This window comes from Venturia canescens, chromosome 10 (genome assembly GCF_019457755.1).
Source record: "Venturia canescens isolate UGA chromosome 10, ASM1945775v1, whole genome shotgun sequence".
NCBI classification, from domain to species: domain Eukaryota; kingdom Metazoa; phylum Arthropoda; class Insecta; order Hymenoptera; family Ichneumonidae; genus Venturia; species Venturia canescens.
Genome location: NC_057430.1, coordinates 17,707,813 through 17,728,227, shown reverse-complemented (window position 1 = coordinate 17,728,227; position 20,415 = coordinate 17,707,813). Strand labels below are relative to the sequence as shown.

At 38.6% G+C, this 20,415-nt stretch overlaps 3 protein-coding genes across 27 annotated transcripts in view; 2 read left to right on the top strand and 1 right to left on the bottom strand.

Moving 5' to 3' along the window:
* Positions 1-1,753: 1,753 nt before the first annotated feature.
* Positions 1,754-9,851, bottom strand: Fer1HCH (Ferritin 1 heavy chain homologue). Its single transcript, XM_043430527.1, has 5 exons — positions 9,239-9,851; positions 3,288-3,406; positions 2,931-3,092; positions 2,378-2,518; positions 1,754-2,195 (listed from the first exon to the last, which is right to left on the bottom strand). Exons 1-5 carry the CDS (start codon positions 9,306-9,308, stop codon positions 2,049-2,051), a joined length of 639 nt encoding a protein of 212 aa, XP_043286462.1. The 5' UTR covers positions 9,309-9,851; the 3' UTR covers positions 1,754-2,048.
* Positions 9,852-10,327: 476 nt separating this feature from the next.
* Fer2LCH (Ferritin 2 light chain homologue) lies at positions 10,328-13,119 on the top strand. The gene is made up of 4 exons (XM_043430526.1): positions 10,328-10,484; positions 11,312-11,450; positions 12,090-12,373; positions 12,622-13,119. The coding sequence occupies exons 2-4, from the start codon at positions 11,345-11,347 to the stop codon at positions 12,907-12,909; spliced, it is 678 nt and encodes a 225-aa protein (XP_043286461.1). The 5' UTR covers positions 10,328-10,484; positions 11,312-11,344; the 3' UTR covers positions 12,910-13,119.
* A 5,672-nt stretch (positions 13,120-18,791) lies between these two features.
* The window catches only part of Mhc (myosin heavy chain), a 34,812-nt gene continuing 33,188 nt past the window's right edge, over positions 18,792-20,415 (top strand). For all 25 annotated transcript variants that reach the window (XM_043431151.1, XM_043431163.1, XM_043431152.1 and 22 more), the window contains exon 1: positions 18,792-19,189. In XM_043431151.1, the coding sequence (XP_043287086.1) occupies positions 18,983-19,189 (207 nt within the window). In that variant the 5' untranslated portion in view covers positions 18,792-18,982. The remainder of the gene's footprint in view (positions 19,190-20,415) is intronic.

Here is a 20,415-nt window from a genome sequence, read left to right as displayed (position 1 = left end):
GGAAACGAATTTTGGTAATAATTCCAGTTCCGAAATCAGTTTTGTGTCGATTGGAAGCGAGGAACGAATTTTTATCGTTCAGTCAAATTCGAAAAAAAACTTTTCGGAGAATCCTCGCATCCGAAAACGTGGCTGCCGCATAATGAGAAAAGAAAAATAAATATAAAAGTTTGAGCCCCGAAATTGAGTCTGGAATATCGGTTATTATGAGGTTCGCCGGTGGTAATGCACGTTGGAGGTACACGAAACTCGTTAAACTGCGAGGTCGCGAGCAAACGATCCCACGCTATTGTTGATGGAGCTCATCTATGAACAGCATCCGCCTCCCAGCTCTTCGCCAATCCCTCCGCCGTTGGCTCGCTCCAGCCTCACTTAATCCTCCGTCCCGCTCCTGTTTTATGAATTAACTTGTGCTCATAATCAAACGTTAGCCGGGCTCTGCTCGACCGAGGGGATTCCCCGAGTGTCGTGTACTGCGTGCATGCGTCGTTTGTAACAACGAATCGCAACTTTAGTCAACTTGAAACAAAGAGCTCGTAACTTAACACCGTTGACGCACGATGCTTTTATTTTTGACGCAACCTCCTTAATTATTTGACATGCTAGAAAACAATGAATTAGCGAGACAATGTTGATCACGAATTCTGGTGCAATACTTTTTTGTTTTAAAGCCTCTTATATTTTAGCAGCACTTTCGCTATTTCGATTCAATTTTCCTTCTCTTTTTCTCATTCCAGTGGGTTTACGATAACAATCGAAACGCATGAATTTTCTACTGTGGCTCGATGGCTTTATTATTCTGTGGTCAAACTAGGGGAAAACGTAAACACGAACGTGGCGCATTGTGTTTATTTGGAAAATGGAAATTTTCATATTTTATACTCTCCGACATGTTTTCTTCGTTTTATGATCTGAAGTGTTGATTGAATAAGCAAATTTATTTAATGATAAGAAAAACCCGAAGGGTAAAAGTTTTATTGATTGAGATCCAATGCTTTCAAACTGCGGTGAAAAAGCTCATGAATTTTACTTATGAGCTACTATGAAGCAATCGAATAAGAGCTTAGGAAAAACTGGTTATTCGATAAGATACAAAATAATCTTGGAAATCTTTGTCTATTTGGTAGGTACCGAGGAATACACTAAACTAAAATAATGAAAGAATGAGATTTATAAATATGAAAATGAATCCTTACGAACTTTTTGCTTAACGTGCCTCAGGTGAGCAATGTTATTGCGAATTCAAAATATTTCAGGTTCGGTATGGCTCGACTTGCAACAAAAACCAATGGAAAGAAAAAAAATCATCTGCAACGAGATTGCTTATTCCTCTCTTCGGAAAATATAATGTTCAAAAAATTCGAGTTTGTAGTTATTTTGTGACGGGATTTTATGTCAAATATAAAATATTGATCGTCATCTTAAAATATCGTTTTCAAACGGTTCAATGCCAAAAATATTGTGTCAAGTAAAAGTCTGATACACTTTATTTACTTCTTTTGCATATGATCGTAAAATTCATCACGTATTTTCTCAACTTCGTAACGAATAGGAAAAATGAAATTTCGTAATTTCTTGTGCACGCTGTTTTGTATCGACCTCTCGTATGAGGGTGTGAGACAGGGCTCGTACAGCCTTTTTTGTATCTAGGATTGCCACTGTTGATTAATCAACTGTCAATTGCGAGTGATCAGTAAAATAGAAAAAAAAACTAAAAGAAAAAAGCGTCCTGCAAAAGAATGACTTTTACTTCTTCATTTAGGAATATAGTATTTATTTTTGATCATATACAGGGAGATATTTATGCGCTATAACCACAAAACATTTGTTAAAGCCATGCAAAAAGATAATCGAGTATAGGACATTTTTTTCAAAATAAACTATACGTATATAAATTCTAAAATAACTCATGAAAGAAAAGAAATATTTGTTCGAACATCGGCTTACAATTATGATAATCTCTCTTTGCATGCCACACTTTTAATATATTGGACTGCATCCTTTTATTATACAATTTATACGTCATGTGGCGATGAATTGACGGATTTTTATTCCATAAGTTTCTTGTCAAACAAGAACTCTCCAAGTGGACCATGGGTGGCCATCATTTTACCCAAAGTCGAAATCTTACCGGCAAGATCTCTTTGGCCTTTGTATTGTTCGTCCAAAAAGTCCGCAGTAAGATAATCCACCAACTGAAAAATATTGAAGATTCGTATCATCAATAGTTCGAACCAATTATTTCATTGCGCAGTCGAGTTTTCTGCACGCAAAGAATCAAAAAGTAATAATAATCGACACTCGTAAGAACTGCGTACATTTTTTCAATCAAATAACAATTTCAATTCTACTCTATTGATCAGATGAAAAAACTCACGTGATAATCGTTGAAGTTGGAGTTCTTGGGCGCCTCGCAAGTTTGGATTATGTCGCGAATGCTGCGAGTTACTTGAGCTTCCAAATTCAGAGCATCTGAAAGGGCCTCCACACCACTGGTCCATTCCTCTCGGATCGGTTGCTGTTTAGGCAAAAAATGGAGAATATTTTGTCACGAAAAGACACGCGATGGGGATAAAACGAAAGTTGGAAAATTGGATTTTGTTCTTCATTATGAAACTGGACCCAGAAACCGTTGAACAAAGACTTTGAAAATTCGTCAAAAATGGAAAAATTCAATAAATTCAGAGCACCGGATACCAATTCAGAATTCAGAGCTTCGGACTCATCAAAATTTGATGATTGGCCATCAATTGCGTGGGAATGAATTTTTTCCGTGAAATTCTTTCGAAAGGGAGCAAATAAACGTGGAAATGGTTTCTTTGAACCTCATCTCGATGTGTTTTCCATCCTGAGTGAGGAAACGTTGAAAAAAGTAGGGAAAGAAGGCGCGACGAATATGATAAAATTGCGTTGTTTAAAATAATACTTACCAGCGGGAATTTCAACAATTTGCTAACATCAGTGGTGAGTTGCCCACGCATGAGTAAATACTCGATCACCTTGATGGCATGCTCTCTCTCTTCGCTTGCACTTTCAATGAAAAACTTGCTGAAGCCGGGTCGGTTGACCGAGTCTCGAGCGAAGTGAGCACCCTGTTAATAAAAAATTCATCATTTTATTAAACACACTTGAATACACGAATTCGATCAATCGTCGATTGGTCCGTTTCAACAATTCACGAGCAATAAAATCAACCGATTTTTTGGAGTTTTTACATTTTTGGTTATTATTTCGACACTTCTATCCAAGAATGTGCGTTTTATTAGAAAATTCAAACCAATTATTACCATAGCCAAATAAGTCATAGCTGCTTCGATTTCAGTTTTTACTTGAGCCTCCAAAATCTTGATGCAAGGATCGACCATGTCCAACCATGCCGAAGGAATATCCGCTGGCTGGAGCGTACCTGGAAAGATTGACCAAAATTTTAATTAGCAAACAACTTCTCAAGTGTTTTTTTTAGAAAATGAGCTCTTTTGAAACTTTGAAATTTTATTAATTTTTCGTCTGAATCCACTCTGAGGCTCAGCTTCAGGGAGTCGTAAATCGCACGAAAATTCATCTCCCTGGATAATTTATTCAGTTGGTCACGAATTCAGATTCGCGAATGGGAAAAACATTTTCAATGAAAATTAAGACAAAGCTGATTGTGGTTTGAGATTTTTCTATTTAATCGATCAATGAAATTCCATTTTATTGCAACTGCGATACAACAAAAAAAATTTCGATCCCAGTACGATCGACGAATCCGCCGGTTGGTTAATTTCGAAAAAAAGTATTCGTCGTTTCCTTGAACGGAATTGGTGAAAAGTGTAACCTTTGGAATTTGTACTGAGATTTGAATTCGCCCACTTCTTCTAATCGCAAACATTTGCTGCTGCCTGCTGCGCTTATCACTAACAGATACGGTGGATGAAACAGCGCTTTGTTTTTGCGGAAGTTCAATTGAGTTAACGCTGGAAAACCCGTCGTTTTATCTCGAGGAATTTAAACTGAAAACTCTCCGAATTTTTCTTCCTCTCAAACCGTATAATTTTTCACGAAATTTGCGACATTTTTTACCCCAACAAATTCATCGCTGCCCAACGAATTTCCAATTATTTTCCAAATTAAGATCCGAGCGTGCATTTTGCAAACGCTCCGAAATGCCGCGCGCCATTGCATAACCATCATAGAAATTTTTACGCATTTCTCAGAATAAAATTGACCCGAGCGGAGTGTGAAGCTTACAGCAAAAAAATACATACGTCGAGGTTACAAAAGTTGCTAAGAATCTCAAGTTGAAATACGTGATTGCGTGATATACCGAGAGATACGATCGAGACGGTCCTCGTGTCACGTCGAATCTTATCGATACGAAATTATGTATCAACAGTATCGTCAGTTAACGAGAGAATAAATAGATTTCCGAAGCCTTCATCGTTCTTTGAACAACATTATTGATACCATCGAAGTATCTCGAAGTTTTGGCATTTTTATCTCAACGTTGAAATATGTGAATGTCTTTCTCGTAATTCGACGGTGTGAACAAAATTCTCAAAATTTCAGGATTCATTGAGCATCGATTCTAGCAATATTCGTCATAAAATTCATTCGTTTTAGGGGTGACGACTACGTGATCTCTGCACCAACAATATATTCGAAAATTACAAAAGACAAAACTTTAAAATAACAATTTTATTATTTTAGAAATATAATCGGTAGAGAGCCAACATTTTTATACAATTAGATTATTTAAAAAACGTTTGAAGAGTTCATTTTGACTAGTGTGGTGCAGCAGCTGCCGCTGCGGTTGACGTCACGTTGTCAGTTTCGCTTACAAATTTTGTAGGTTATGAAGCGAGTTTACTGTCCAAAGTGGTGTTGCAGTGGAGGGCGAAAATGAAAAAATAAATAATTATTTTTCTAATGCGTTTGGAGGGTTGAGTGAATCAGAAAATTTTCCTCCACCGAAGTCTTCACACAGAATATCAAAGTAGGAAATAGTCGAGGCCGTAACTGTGCGAGCGACGAATTTGTCGTGTTCTACAACACCACCGCATTGAATCGGTAAATTGATCCTATTCGTGAATTGTAAAGACTCTGCGCCTAATTCTAGTTCGTAAACACAACAAAGGGGGTGCTTCCAGTGAGCGTTTCAGCGAACTGAAATGTCATTTAATTCGGTATTTTAATTCGAGTTACAAAATGGCAGTTTGAAGAACGAGCGAACGTGATTCGGTAGTTTCAATCCGCGACGTTATTACGTAAAATGAATTTCCTGCGATTGAAATTAGCCACAAAATTTGACACAACAATTTTCGAATGTTTATCACCGAATCGAAAATTTACGACGATTTTCAACATGCTACATAAAACGGTGAAAACGAACAAACATTTCGACCGAATTGAGTTTTACGGTATTTTTCAACCGAGATAAAATTTAATGCGCATCTTCTCGGGACGAGAAACTGATAAATCGATTGAAAAATGTAAAACTTTATAAGATTATCGAAACTGACAAGATCCGTTTTCTACTGAGATTATCTATCACTATGATGCGTACGAGTTTCGAGTTGAAATATCACCGAGTGACGAAATCCTCGAAAAAATATCGTCGTTAAGCCTTAAGGAGGGTGGCTACGCTCGTCAAATTGATAAGAAATTGATCAAATTTGGTGATAATGTTCTTCAACATCAAGTGCGAAGACACAATTTTTTTCAAAATTTTCTTCTGCTTAGTTATCGAGTAATTACGCATTAAAGCAGATTTCTTATGCCCGGAATGTATACCTATATGTATGGAAACGCTATGCTTATACACGTGAACTTTAGTGATCAATTACTCGATAACTGTACAGAAGAAAAATCTTAAAAAATGTGTATTGTCAAATTTAACCCTAAAGAATATGTTCACGAAATTTTATTAAATTCTTATCATTTTGAAATTTTTAATGTATTTTACATGGCAACATTGTATCGTCCCTAGCCACCCTCCTTAAAGAAGAGTAAACTAAAAAGCGTAGCCAAAGTCGACAGAATCATAAAAAGTTGAGCAGAAATTTGTATTTCATAGTAACATTCACCTGAAAATATTTCGTTTCGAATAGATGTGAAGAAACATCGAATTTTTCAAAATTTTGAGATCTAAATTGGAAAAAATTATTTCAGTTGATGAGTTTATTTCAAAATACCGTCAAATTGTTTCCAAATGGACAGGACAAAATTTGCCCATTTTTTTGCTTCTGAGGACGTTCTCGAAGTTTTTTTTTTCGATCGAAACTTTGTTTCGATTTAAAAAATAAAAATTGTACATTTTTAGACTTTTTGGTAAAAAAAAATGGAAAAAGTCGGTTTGCTTGATGTTGTTTTTTAAATTCATACAGAATTGATCGCAATCTCTCGGTTGGCATATCATACGCCCACTGAAATTAATCTGATAATAAAAAGAATGATTCAATGAGGAAAGTTGGAAGCCGTGGAACATTTTCATTGGAAAAATAAAAAATTTTGTCCGAAGAATAAACGTGTGCGTTTTTTTGATATATTTTCTCGCATTGACCGAAACAGGCGTTCGCGTGCACCCGAAATCAAGCTACGCAGTCGATCAGACGCGAGGATGACTTTTAGTCTCGATATCGCTTTTCTACTTAGTTCGTCATTTTTTATTGTTTATCCACGAATGACGATTCATCGCGTATGAGATCAAACTGGTTCAAGTCTATTTCGCACTGTTGCCACATCTGCATCCGTCAATGCAACGACCGTTTTTTTGTCCTCAACCATGGGGAATCGCAGCTCTCCACTCGATTTTATTTATTCCACTGAGCTTTCCATCGTTAAAAATCTAACGGTGCTTTCTACTGCTCAAATTTATTCATTTTGAACTCATATTTAGCTGCTTTTTAATCTACTTACGAAAACTGAAACATCGAAAAACGTATCATAACCTAACTTTTCAAAAGAGGGTTTCAAAAAGTCAATTTCTCTACATCGCTGTGATGCAAGGACTCAACATCGCGATTATCATGCTGACTCATGCACTGTGTTTTTTTCGTTGTTGTCGATTTCGACGAATTTTATCTTTTTTTTTGTTTCAACCTTGTCAAAAATTGACGTCTCAATGAGAGAACGGTTCAAATTTTCCGTTACGTTTCGAGCGGCGCGACACGCTACGAAAAGAAACGTTTCGTGAGGTTATTTTTCTCAATTTTCTTCACGATTTTTCTTAATAAATGGTTCAAATGAATTAAACGACTCTCATTCCAAAATCTCTTCAGTTATTTCAAAAAATCTATTTCGCACGCACATTCATTGAGGATAATCTTAAGAGTATGGATCAGTCGACTAACCTCACCTCGAATTTTCGAAATGAAAATTCTCCGCTATCGTTTGACTAATAAAAAAAAGGCTCTGTCAGCGGACGCGGAAAGATGGGAAAAATACGCTGACAGGGGCTTTTTTTATTGACCAAACCGTGTCGAACATATTCAATTTCGAAAATTGCAGCTATCTCTCTCGCACTCACGGTGGCGAGATAGCGATTGCTCCATCACCTTAACATTACAGTTCACAGTTGCAATAATTTGCAACGTTTTACAGATTTCAGTTTCGTTTGAAAACTCTGATACTGCTCGTTTCAGGTCAATCGCGAGTTGAGTGCATTAGGTCAATGTGATTTCCACATTTTCAACGTTCGTTTCAAGCATCGAGCATCAATGAGGAATGAAAAGTTTACAAAACATTCATTACGTCTGTCGTTGGAAACAACACAAGTGATTGTAGGCTAAATATAAATTTCCTGTTGGAAATCCCGATTATCAGGATCTCGTGTAATGTTTTTCATTTCCTACTTCACAAATTTCTAGCATTCATTTCATTTCTTATCACACGTTTTGCATAGGAACAAAGAATAAAATAACAAGACGACGGCCTGATTGTACTTTTCCGAGGTCCATTTTAAGGTTCTAAAGGTTGTAAAATATCCAAAAACTTTTATCCAATGATTGTGGAAGATCATTAAAAATAATAGTGACAATGATAATGCAGGATTTTGGAAGTTTTTTTCCAACACAGCAAGCAGAAATTTGCGACGACTTGCCAACAAGGATTTTATCGAATTTACTGCCAGCAACTTTTCAAAATGTGTTCCAGCCGATACAGAGGCAAACGTCCGATATGTTGTTCTAGCTAACAAAAAACTGGTGCTAATACTGAAAGACTTCATAAGTTATTATAAATAAAAAAGATAAGAAAATCGTATGACAAAGTAGAAATTCATGAGTAATCTAAAGAGTATTCTGTATCAAATGGACTTTGCATTTCCCATGATTCATGGTCCGATTCTAAACTAAAGTTTACACATGTCTCGTTAGAAATACAGAAGTGAGAGACCAACTCGTAATTGTTTTTGTCATTGTCCTATTGTGACTCATTACTGATAACAATTTCTTTTCTGTGTAATGTAGATCCATTGTGATGAACTCATTGAAAAGCTAATATTAATTCTTAGTTACTGGGAATAATTATCTTCAATAAAATCGTTTGAATGTCTCCTAACAACTTGGAAGAAACAAATATACAAAATAAATATTAAAAAAATAACAAAAATAAATAAGATTCAAATTCAGTGGAATACACGGACAAAGTAAATATTGCAATACAAAAAGTACTTCAACATGTAAATAAATTCTTCAATGGAAATGAGCATCGGATGATCAAAGATAAAAATCTAAAACAAATACGCATCAGTATGGAATTAAAAAAGAATGTTTAATGAGAAAACAAGAGGTACACCAATAAAGATGTATAAACATATAAAAAACCACAAATTTCCTCAAAAGTAAATAAAAATACATTAGTCAAATTGAAATCTTTAAAAATATTTGCGACTGCAATTAATAAGTTAAAAAGAAAAACAGATGAACGGAAATTAAAAGGTTTTATGTATGTTTAAATTTAGCAAAAATCGTGTGCGTATTCGAAGATTGAGGTTAGAAATAAATGACGATGCAAAATGCAGATTGAAATACATCCAAATAGTGCACTATTTCAAATTCACTGTTGCAAAATGTTCCGAATAAAAAAAAAAAAAAAATCAAAATGAAGTTACGAAAGCGCGGGACGAAAATAGAAAAAAGGGTATTCGTACTGCGTAAAAGTTGACTCGTTTGTTAACCGTTGACGAACCCGTAAATAATAAGCATGACAAATTTGAAATGCCGAAAATTTTGACAATAAAGAAAAAAATTGTACTCACATTTCAGTCCGTCACCAGTAACAGCATTGACGCTGAAAAGCGCAAGGAAAACGACACAAAGATACTTCATCGTGAAATTTTGCGGTGGTTCTCTTTGGGGTTCGTGAATGCCGAACAAAACAGTCTTTGTAGAGGTTATGGGAAGAACTCGGTGTCCTCGAGTAATTTGATTGGATTTTTCCCTTATCTTCTTCGTTCAAGCAACGTTGTATATATTTTTTTGAATGTTTATTGATAATAGAAATATACGGATGGAGAAAAAAAGTGAATTCCGAAAATGTAGACAATCGATGTTCTCTCGAGAAAGGGGAATCAACCTTTATACGCACTGGTATAGAAGGCTGTATTGTTACTGGGTTTGCTCGTCGAGTGTTCGTCAATGACGATTATCGTCAACTCGGCCAACGTATCAGATCCGCTTAAATGTACGAGTGAAACGAAGATAAAGAAAAAGAAGGACGAGAACGTATGAACGTTCGATATATATCGTGTAACGACTAAAGGTTTACATGCGGCAAACGCGATATTTCACGACCCATTAGTCACTTGAAACCGCACAAGAGTCTGTATTGCGAAGTGATTTTGTATCGTTCACCACGTCCCGTGATACGATGATAATTCCTTTCTGAGCTTATACGTATTGGTTCTCGTTTCAAAGTATTTGTTTGTTTGTATGTTTTTCTGCGCCTAGGAAAAGCTGGAATATTCTACGGACTTTGGGCATCATTCGCGCATGCTCAGCGCTCCAAATAACAAAACATTTTGCCGGACACTACCGGAGATGTTCGAAGAACGACGAAAACGTCCGATCGCAGAATTCAACCGATTCGCCGTACGAAATGCATTTCGAGAAAAAAGTTCATTTCCTACGACACTCGATGTTGAAGAGTAAGAAAATATGTTGAACTATAGAATAATCATCAAAGATGGATACTTTCATTTTATGATTCAATTATTTTTTCTAAATTGTGGAAATTTTTAAACTCTTATTCCCTCCGGTTTCAATGTACCGCTTTTTCCCACTATTTTTTTTAAACTGTGGGGCACATGCGCAAACCTCATCAGCTGAACCGATCGCACCCGAGATTTTCCGAGGATTCGTTTCCCCTTCCACCATCACCTTGATCGTCCAGTTATCTTTTACTCGGACAGTCATTCTTATTGTTTAGCAGGGCGTCGAAGCGAGAGTATTCACGCATTTGCTAAATCGAAGCTACCCGATATTCGTTCCTGAGAATTATTCGAGGTATCGTAATTATATAGGCCTATATATTTTTCTCTCATACACACGAGTCTTGACGTATTATTGCTGTTTCGGTCTATCATTGTAGGTTTTGTTTATTTTGGTTCCACGATATTGTCGTATATCTCCCTCTTACAAATTCGTCAATCCCTCGATATACATTGTACAGGGTAAAGTGCGTCGGAACTTTATTCCTTTTTGCATCAACCCCGTGTCACGTGATAATATTGCGAATTTTTTATTCCTTTTTCCTCATTTTCAATTCCCAACCGGAAACGTACGACGCAAATATATCGCGCATTTGTATTTTTTTTCATGGAAATCAAACTCTCGAGGATTTTTTCACTTTTTTTTCGTATTTTCGTTTACCGCTAAAACATTTTTGTAAATATTTTCACATTTTTTCGGAGGTTTGTTTCGATCCAAGTGACGGGACAAACAATGAAGAATTTCATTTTCAATGCGGAGCGATTCGTTGCAATAACCTCAAATAACTCTATTTCGTCGTATTCATTTTTATTTATGAAACCCTTTATGGCAGCGTCATTGCATGCTTTTTTCGCAATCATTGATAGATGAATTCATCCGAATTTAGCTTACCTTCGATTCTCGAGTTCTTTTTATCGTCTGAAGCCGCTTATCTCATTGATCGGCCAACTGATATCCTTGAATGATCCACTTTCAACCAATAAATAGTTAAACTTCAGACTTTAACTTTTCATTGTTATTTATCGTTCAACTCTGAATTCATTGTTTAACTGTTACTCATTTATCATACTTTTATTATGCATTTCAGAAGACCAATTCTTAAATATATTGAATTTAATTAGTTTCAGAATCAAGATTGAATTGAAAGACTAAAAATGATGTACATCTTTGGTGTCCTGTGCACGCTTCTCGTGGCAACCTCCGCGGAGTATTGCTACAACGATGTCAAAGATGCTTGCAGTTCTACACCGATGACCACAGGTATCATTAACATCACAATTCAATTCATAAAACTTGATAATATTAAATATTAAGAATTTTTGAAAAATTGTGTCTGTACGAGTTCCAAAAAAATGAAAATATTACGAAATTAGAACATTTCAATCTCAATGACAGGATTTGAATGAATTATTGAAAATTTTGGAATGGTTCAATCTTATTTTTAATAATTGAGAACTTTTCAAAACTTTTGAGGTTAAGTGAACATAGATCGAAGAATCGAAGGATTTAGCATTAATTCAGTACAATAATTGGAGTGAATGCACATATGACATGCGACATAGTAATCGATTCATGCTTATTTAAATAGTTGATTGAACAACCGCTGACAGTAGTTCGGTAATTGAAATATTTACACAACATTTTGAGCTGAAGTAAAAATAGAAAATTGGCTCATTTTCTTCAAATTTTCTGTACAAAAATTTGTTTTTTTTTGTCAAATTTATTGGTTCATGATTCGACCTTGAAAATTGTGGTGCCTGGATCCACATTTAAAAACGATGCAACGATGTAGCAGAGAAGAGTTCGAGTACAACGAACCAAGAGATTTTAATAATTTTGCAAACATAATAAAAATTGAGCAATCAAGTTCAGAATAAATGATTGATCAATTTATTACAGATGGTCCACTTATGGCGACTTGTAACGCGAAGTACGGTTCGTTCGAAGCCTTGCAAGCGGAGCTCCAGGCTTACGCTAACGCTCAGGTCGAAACGAGCTTTGAGTTTCTCCTGATGTCGACCCACTTCGGCAACTACGAGGCTAATCGCGAAGGATTCAAGCGTTTGTACCGAAAACTTTCCGATCAAGCGTGGGAAGACGCGATCGACGTTATCAAGTACATAACTAAACGCGGTGGCAAAATGAACTTCAACCAACCCCCACGTTCCAAGAAAAACGTCAATGTGAGAAAAAAATTATTTTCTTTCGTCTTTTGGCTACGAACAGTTACCGAACTCATATCACAAGGGAGGGGTTACAACACGAAAGAACGAATCGCGAAGAATTTTTCTGAATATTACAATTGAGAAAAGGACAAAATTTTCAGATAAATGGGCAAAATCTCAAAAAATTGCTTTTCTCCTCCGATATGTTTCCAATAATCCTCGTGTCGAGTTCGACGACAACTAAAACCCAAAAATTCAATTTTCAGCCAAAAGGCAAGGTTTTGCAGCTCAACGAACTCAACAGCTTGGCCAAGGCATTGGACACGGAGAAACAGCTCGCGGACGAAGCTCTTCGTCTCCACGCTCAAGCTCAGCACCACACGAAACAAGATTCGTCGGTTGCTCACTATCTGGAAGAGAAATTCTTCGAGCCCCAAGCTGAGTGCATCAGGAATTTGGCTGGACACACCAACGACCTCAAGAATCTTCTGGTCGATCGTGATGCTTCCGTTTCCATCTTCCTCTTCGATGAATACCTCAAAAAAATTCTTTAAATTCACTGCTTCGTTTCCCCAATTATATCCAGCAGCGACAGTGAACTTTATTGTGTATAACATCGCATTATACATGTTGTAAAAAAAGCATATGAAGAAATATTATATTTTCCACTTGGATTATTTTTGTGGCGTTACACGCCCATTGAGAATTATTACGTTTTAATTGTAGAGTCATTGAACTTGAAATATAGCCTTAATTACTCCTAATTACTTGTCTTTTCCATTTCCATTAACACGACCAGTGTTTCAGGCCAAATTTTGGCTTGAATCGTGAAACGAACGTATTGGAAGTCGCTAAATTTGTTCAGGACTTTGGTGCTTTCTTATAGCCGATGAAATGTATTAGATTTTCTTTATCAATGCTATTTCTTCTTGGAGTTCGATTTTGTATTTCGGTTTTAGTCAAAGAATTGTTGGAATTACAATTGAAAAAAACGTTTTTTTTCGTTTTCTGGTTTTTAAAAACTTTGATTAATATGAAAGTCTTTTCTACAGCAATTTTGTATAAACATTTTCAGAGTTTTCGAGTATTTATTCAAAACACGATCACACAATAGCTTGGGAAATTGCTGAAGGATAGCTGCTCCATGCTCGAGACTCTCAGTGTCAAAAATCCTCCAGTTTTACGTGTTTTTGGGAACGAAGATGAAAACGTTCACACTTACGCAATGATTGTGGAAATTTTCCTAAAAAAATTTTCTCCTACTGTCATTTAAGGGGATGTATTGGAAAAAGGTTTTCAAAACTCAGAAGAACTTTGTTAGCATAATTCCGAGTAAATGGCGATTCGAACTGCGTTTTGTACACTGTGAGGGTGAACCTGGTTACTCTGGGAACTGTGAATTTCATGGGGAAAAATGTGTTTATACGTTTTTACGCTCTTTTCCGATGCAACACTTGCCATTATTTAATTATTTCAATAATAGTAAATGTTAAATGTTTCGAATGAGTTTAAAAATTAGAAAAGATACAAATTTCACTCAAAAGCCAGCAGTGAAACGATTACAAAAAAAACCTCTTTTTTGTTTGAAATTTACGCATTTTTGAATGATTGTTTTTCAGTTCAAAGATGCAAAATTCATTGTTTTGTGGTAAAAAAAAAAAAAAAAAACATTTTGGATTTTTTCATGAAGCATCTTCGAGAGTGTCTGAAAACCCTGTCAATCGAGGAATAGTCTGAGGAGTTCATCGTGCTGCTTTAAAATTTCGTTTAAAAAAAAGTTGGGAAGAATCGCTGCGACAAAATCCACTCCGGTGTGTTAATTAATAAATAGCGGAGAGAAATTTTCATCGAATTCCGATCAGCTGTTCATTGCAAAGGTAATAATTCTCAAGAGTATCTCCATTTTTTTGTCTTTCTCGAACCCCCTGAATATTGCAGAAAAAAATGATTTTCTCAACGTTGTTATTCATCGATTGTGACTGAATAGCTTCATGAAAATTTCGTTTCTTTAGCTTAGGCATCGAAACCAAAGCCATGAAAGTTTCACTGAAAAACTTTGACTTTTTTTCACTTTCCTATTCTTCCATCAAAAAAATGCGAAAGTTTTTGAGTGAAGGAAAAAAGAATTTCGCTCAAAAGTCATTTCCAGTGAAAAAACGTATTTATCGAAATTCATCGATTTCATCGGATACCGTCCCGTCGTTATAGCGATAGAGGAAATTTTTCACAGCCAAGATTTGAGTCGCTTTTGTGGCTCGTTTCCTCCTTTCATCGAATATTTGTCACGAGCCATCCGCCGAATGCGAGGTAATCGTGCATCATTCTTATTTTTTCCAAACAAAACGATTCGAGCAGCGAATAATTCAATCACAAAATCCCATGCGAGAAGCAGCTTATGCCCAAGTGAAGATTTTCTTCGCCTTCGAGCCCGTTTCAGAGATTTACCTTCGAAAAAATAGATTTTCGAAGTCGTGAGTCAAATTGGAGCGAGCGAGCGGGGTGGGCGGTAAAACGGTCGAATTTCTCGAAATTTCGTGAAAAATTTAAGGCAGATCATGCCCGAACGATTGTATTTCATGGGTGTCTAAATTACATCGATTTTTACTCCCTAATTAAAGATACAATCGCTCTGGATTAATGTCAGAGTTATTAATTCGAAATTGTAAATAAACTTTTCCAACTTATCTTTCGGCGCATAAAATTACAAGCCACTAATTAATCACTGACTGAACCCGAAATTTAACTCGTCCCTGGCGAAAATACGATGGAAGAAACAATAAAAAGTGGAAATAAGCAAATGGGAGGTTATACGAGTGCTCGTTACCAATTTCGTTCAATCCTTAACGTAATATATTTTTATTACTAGTGAGACAATCGTCTCGAATTTATCCCCAAACCTTCATTATATACTTGATTGTTATTGAGTACTTTTTCATAAACTTCTTATACGAAGCGTTCATTCGTTACATGGAAAGATGAACGATTTTTTGTGCATAGTCCCTGTCCATATTTCTTCATATTTAAGCACGTTTGTTTAAATATCCGTTGCATGAAGTACCTTAAATCCATAAACGCGTTTCATTCACGAATTCGTTCAAATTGTAATCCTCAATTAGACATTTTTCGCGGGCATTAAGGAGTTTCGGTACAGGCGATACAATGTTGCCATGCTAAACCATGCTAAAAACATAAAAAATTTCAAAAAGTTTAGAATTTTATAAAATTTGGTGAACATATTCTTTAGTGCCAAATTTGACAATACAAATTTTTTAAGATTTTTCTTCTACACAGTTATCGAGTAATTGATCACTAAAGTTTACATGTATAAGCATAGCGTTTCTATATATATAGGTATACATTCCGGGCATAAGAAATCTGCTTTAATGCGTAATTACTCGATAACTAAGTAGAAGAAAATTTTGAAAAAATTTGTGTTTTCGCACTTGATGTTGAAGAACATTATCACCAAATTTGATCAATTTCTTAATATTTTGACTTTTGTACCGAAACTCCTTAAAATGAAAGCTGAGAGACACTTAAAGTTCAGTAAATCAATAAAATATTCAACGAATCGTGAAAAGCTGAGAGCAGAACGATGATCATCGGAGAACAAAAGGCATTTGAATAATTCGTTATAAATGTCACAACGGCGCCAGCAATAATGAACTATGAAAAGCCACTCTTAGAATGCGTATAAAGAGCCCGCGAGAAGCTTCGACAAAAGCTCAAATGTTTCTGGCTCTGCGCTCCATCGCCGATGCCAAATAGCCTTATTACTTCATATTCGCGATGAAATAATATGAAAGAAAACGCTCGGGAATTAAGGAAGCTTGATCGAACAGAGGGAGAATAAAAAAATTCTGCATAAAAATAAAGCAGCGTAAGCTCCGGCGAAGTGAAAATTGTTCGGGGTGCGCGAGGACTCTCCCCGAGAGCGGGGAAAGGGAGCGAAAGTTGCTCTGGCTCCGGGGGTTCGAGCCAATGTCGAGTTCCTCAAAATGTCTTACGTCAAAATCGAAAGAGGCGGACGCGAAGCAAGGGGATAAAAGTAGGCGGAGAAAGCCAAGAAAAATAATGAAAATGGAAAATGAAGGAAAAGCAATAGTCGGGCATTTCCTTGTTGTTATTTAACGTCGAAATAATAGTTGGGGCCATTGGAACGATGCGAAATTCGAGGAGAGGAGATAAGAAGAATGTTTTTTTAAATTGGTTTATATTTTGGGTTGCATTCCCGTTGCCTCGGACAAATTCCGATGATTCAACGTACGCGCGGGAGCGAGGCGGCGGCGGCGACGGCGGCGGCGGGGGTGCGTGCGGCAAAATCTTTTAAAAATGAGATTTCTATCAATAGACCGTACAAACAGCTCCTCAAGACGGAGCCGCGTATACGCATGAAGCGCGAGGAGTTTACGTTTTTGGAGTGAATTTTAACGTCGCGGAGGAGGGCCGAGGGAGGCAGGATGCGGAGCGGAAGTTCGGAAGGTTCGACAAGACGGCGAGAGCCGCGGGGCCGACGAGAGGGGAAAAAAGTGCGGAGAGGAGTGATTCCAGGGGTTTGCGGGTTGGCAAGCCTCGAGGTCGACACGTGGTAATTCCACGTGGATCTTGAGACATGAACTTCGGGATCGATACCGATATGAGGAGGCGAGGCTCCGGGGGCCAAAAAAATCGCCGAATCCCCGGATCCCGGTGGAAAAGGGAGAAGCTTCCTAAGCCCGATTCGCTCCAAGCTTTCCGGCGGGTTTTCCTCCCTCGCGAAACGCTCCCCGGAGTCCTCGTACTCCGAAAGCGAAAATTTCTCAAAGCTTTAGACGCGGATCGCGGATCGCGCAAAGTCGATAAAACGATGAAAAATCAGGGGAAGCTCCCGCGAGCAGGATGTAAATTACACACGAGGCCTGCCTGCCTGCCTGCCTGCCTGCTCTCGTCGCGCGCTCGCCCGGAGTAGACGCCGCGCTCGCGCGCAGCCGTCTCACTCGGATTTCTATTTTCGTCTCACTTCAAACGTGCTTGGCCCTAGTAGCTTTCCACGACCACCCCTATCACACTTTTGGTATCATCTCCACCTAAAAAGGTAGATTGGAGCAAGAAATAACGCCGATTCGTATTGGCCGGGAGCTCGAACCAATCGGCAAACTCGTACTACTCTAGGATCACGTTGCACGCGCTTATATTGGGAGCCCCCGCTCGTTTCCCCGACAGAACGGCTCTCTAACGTAAGTGCACCACGTCGGTTCGAACTCTGTATTTTTTCATAGCCTTTGCTTCAATAAATAACAACATCGGGCAGCGAATAAGGAATCGACGACGACGACGACGACGACGAAGGGCTTAAAAACTCGAGTCGCGACGACGAGAAAGAGTTTCGAGTGCTTCGTACGAAACTTGCCGATTTTCCATACCAAATTCGCCCCTTAAACCGTCCGGAGTAACGAGCGAAATAAAGAGAGCTTTTAAAACGAGCGTACGCGAAACGCCGGATTTGGGAAAACGTTTCGGGCCGCCTGTGACCAAGTCGGATTCGAATCGTCATTTTTGCAATCCATATTTTTCAATTAATTCGCCTACGCCCTGCTCTGCATAAATATGCATTTGTTTATACGCAATTTATCGAGCTTTAATTAGCGACCGAGGTGACGCGCGCGCGCGCCTGTAAATAAAATTATCAAATATCGCGCTCGCGCGTGTGTGCGGTGTCCGTTTATGTGCACGAGCGATCGAGAGGCTGAGAATGGGAGTGAAAGATCGGAGAGAATGAGACGGAGAGAAAAGATTTTGGGAGCGCGCACGAGAGTCTCTGCCCTCGCGAGTGCGCGAACTATTTTCAAATCGTTTTAACCTCCCGTTGCGCTATTGCAATTTTATGTTTGAAGTTGCGCGAGATCTCGAGAGTAGAGTTTTCGATCGAACTTGAGTGTTGCGACCGCAAACGTGCAATTTTCAAGAAGAAAACAGTGAATTTGTGCGAACTAAATATTGAACTATTCGCGCTTTTTTTTATCGGTTCGACATTTAATTTGCTGTTCAGTGGACCCTTCCCAGCGTGTGTGTCGTGCCTTAACGTATGCCTCTGTGTGTGTGTGTGCGTGTGCGTGCCTCTCGGTCCTTTTGGCACTCGATCGACTACCCGGTCGAGAAGCATCGGGAATTTGAACCGGAAATCGCACCACCGGGTCCCTCGGTCCTTTCGTTTCTCGGGAATGGAATTTTCTCTCGCTCCCGTTCGCGCAGTCTCGATTCAGTCTCGCGAATACCCGGAGCCGCGATCGCGGGGAGCGCCTCCGCCTGGGATTGCTCGCCCTTAAGACGCGACGACGCCATTTCGTGTCGGGCGATGATTAAATGAATTTCATCGCATTCGATAAACGAAAATCTTGCTTGTTTCCTTTTCATCGCTCTCGATCTCATCTCAACGATTTTTTCTTCATTTTTCTAGGGCCGCTTAGATCGTGCCGCAAGCAGTAGTTCGTCCGTCGCCGAAATCCCCAAAGAACGCATACGAAACTGACGACATCGACGTGTAGCTATAACGCAGCATATAGCTGAAAAAAAAAACAAAAAAACACAAACCGAATAATCTGAAGAAAAGTAAATAAACAGGAGCGAAGCAACGTAAATCCGTTCGACATGCCGAAGCCCGTAGCCCAAGTAGGGGAGGACCCCGATCCAACCCCCTATCTCTTCGTAACTCTTGAGCAGAAGAGAATCGATCAGAGCAAGCCTTACGATGGCAAGAAAGCTTGCTGGGTTCCTGACGAGAAAGAAGGTTACCTTCTTGGTGAAATCAAAGCCACCAAGGGCGATATCGTCACCGTTGGCCTTCCTGGTGGGGAGGTACGTCATTCAGTACTCCAAATACATGTTTTTCATTTATTTATTTTTTCACAAACCGATTGGCACACACTTTTGCTTGGGGTAACGGATAAATGACAGTTTTTCCAATCGTCTTTCCCCGGTAACCGAGGCGCGACTTCCGGTTTGTTTAAATTATCCGGAGACGATGAAAACGAGCTTCGCGCGATCGATTATCGAGCTTTGGCGAAACGAGTTTTCAAGGGATGCACAAATTTTAAGATTCTTTCTCATTATTCACCGGCAACGACGTCCGGTTTGCTCGGAATAACGCGAGGCGAATTAAGCTCCGAAATAACGCGAGGAGCTTTGGAATTCCGATGGCGAGGGTAACGAAAACTTGGGCAGCATCCGCTGCGTAGCCGAAGGGAGAAATAATTCTCAAAATAACACGAGGAACGTTCATTAACAAAATGAAACACTAATAGCTCAAGGCACCTTCGGATTCCAATGTAATTACCGTAAATTCGTCAACTTCCGGTCCCTCGGCTCTCGAGTTTGTATCGCGTTTTCTTGGAACGAAGGCAACTCCACTGGCTCGAGGCCATTTATTCTATTTATAGGAATGGCAGAGCTTATTATGCAACTCGGGGAAATGAAACAAGAGCTCAAGGTATTTGCCCCGCGTCGAGGCATTATCGAGCAACGATTTTCAGAACTTTTCATCGAGTCCCGCGGCAAAACGCTCACCGGTTCGGAAGCCTTTGACCCCCCCCGAATGCCCCTCGCGCGGCCCCGAGTCACCGGCTCTTCGTAGAAATCGACTTGACACTATTTTCGATTCGATGAACTTTGACATTTTTCCGATATTTCCTGATCCGCATAACTGACAACGAAATTTTTTATATTTTCAATTCGAAAACGAATTTTTGACACTCTTGTCGGCGAACATGCGAATTTTCATGAATAAATTAGTCGGTCGCGTCGATCGGCGCGAATCGGTTTCGCTCATTTTCTTCGGATTTTGATAAAAATCCCGAAATTTCATTCTGTTTTTGAATCCGAATAAAAATGCTCGATAATCGCGAGTAATTTGGCATTATTCGACGGGGAATTAATGGGTTTTCAAAAGATTTACGACGCGCAGGGGCGATTGACGAAGTAGAACGACGAGCTTCGATGCCGCTTTCGACGTCGAAGCTCGATATTTTGGGCGCTTGGAAGACACTCCGGAAAGAAAGCAGGCTTCGGGAGCCTCCGCGAGGAGC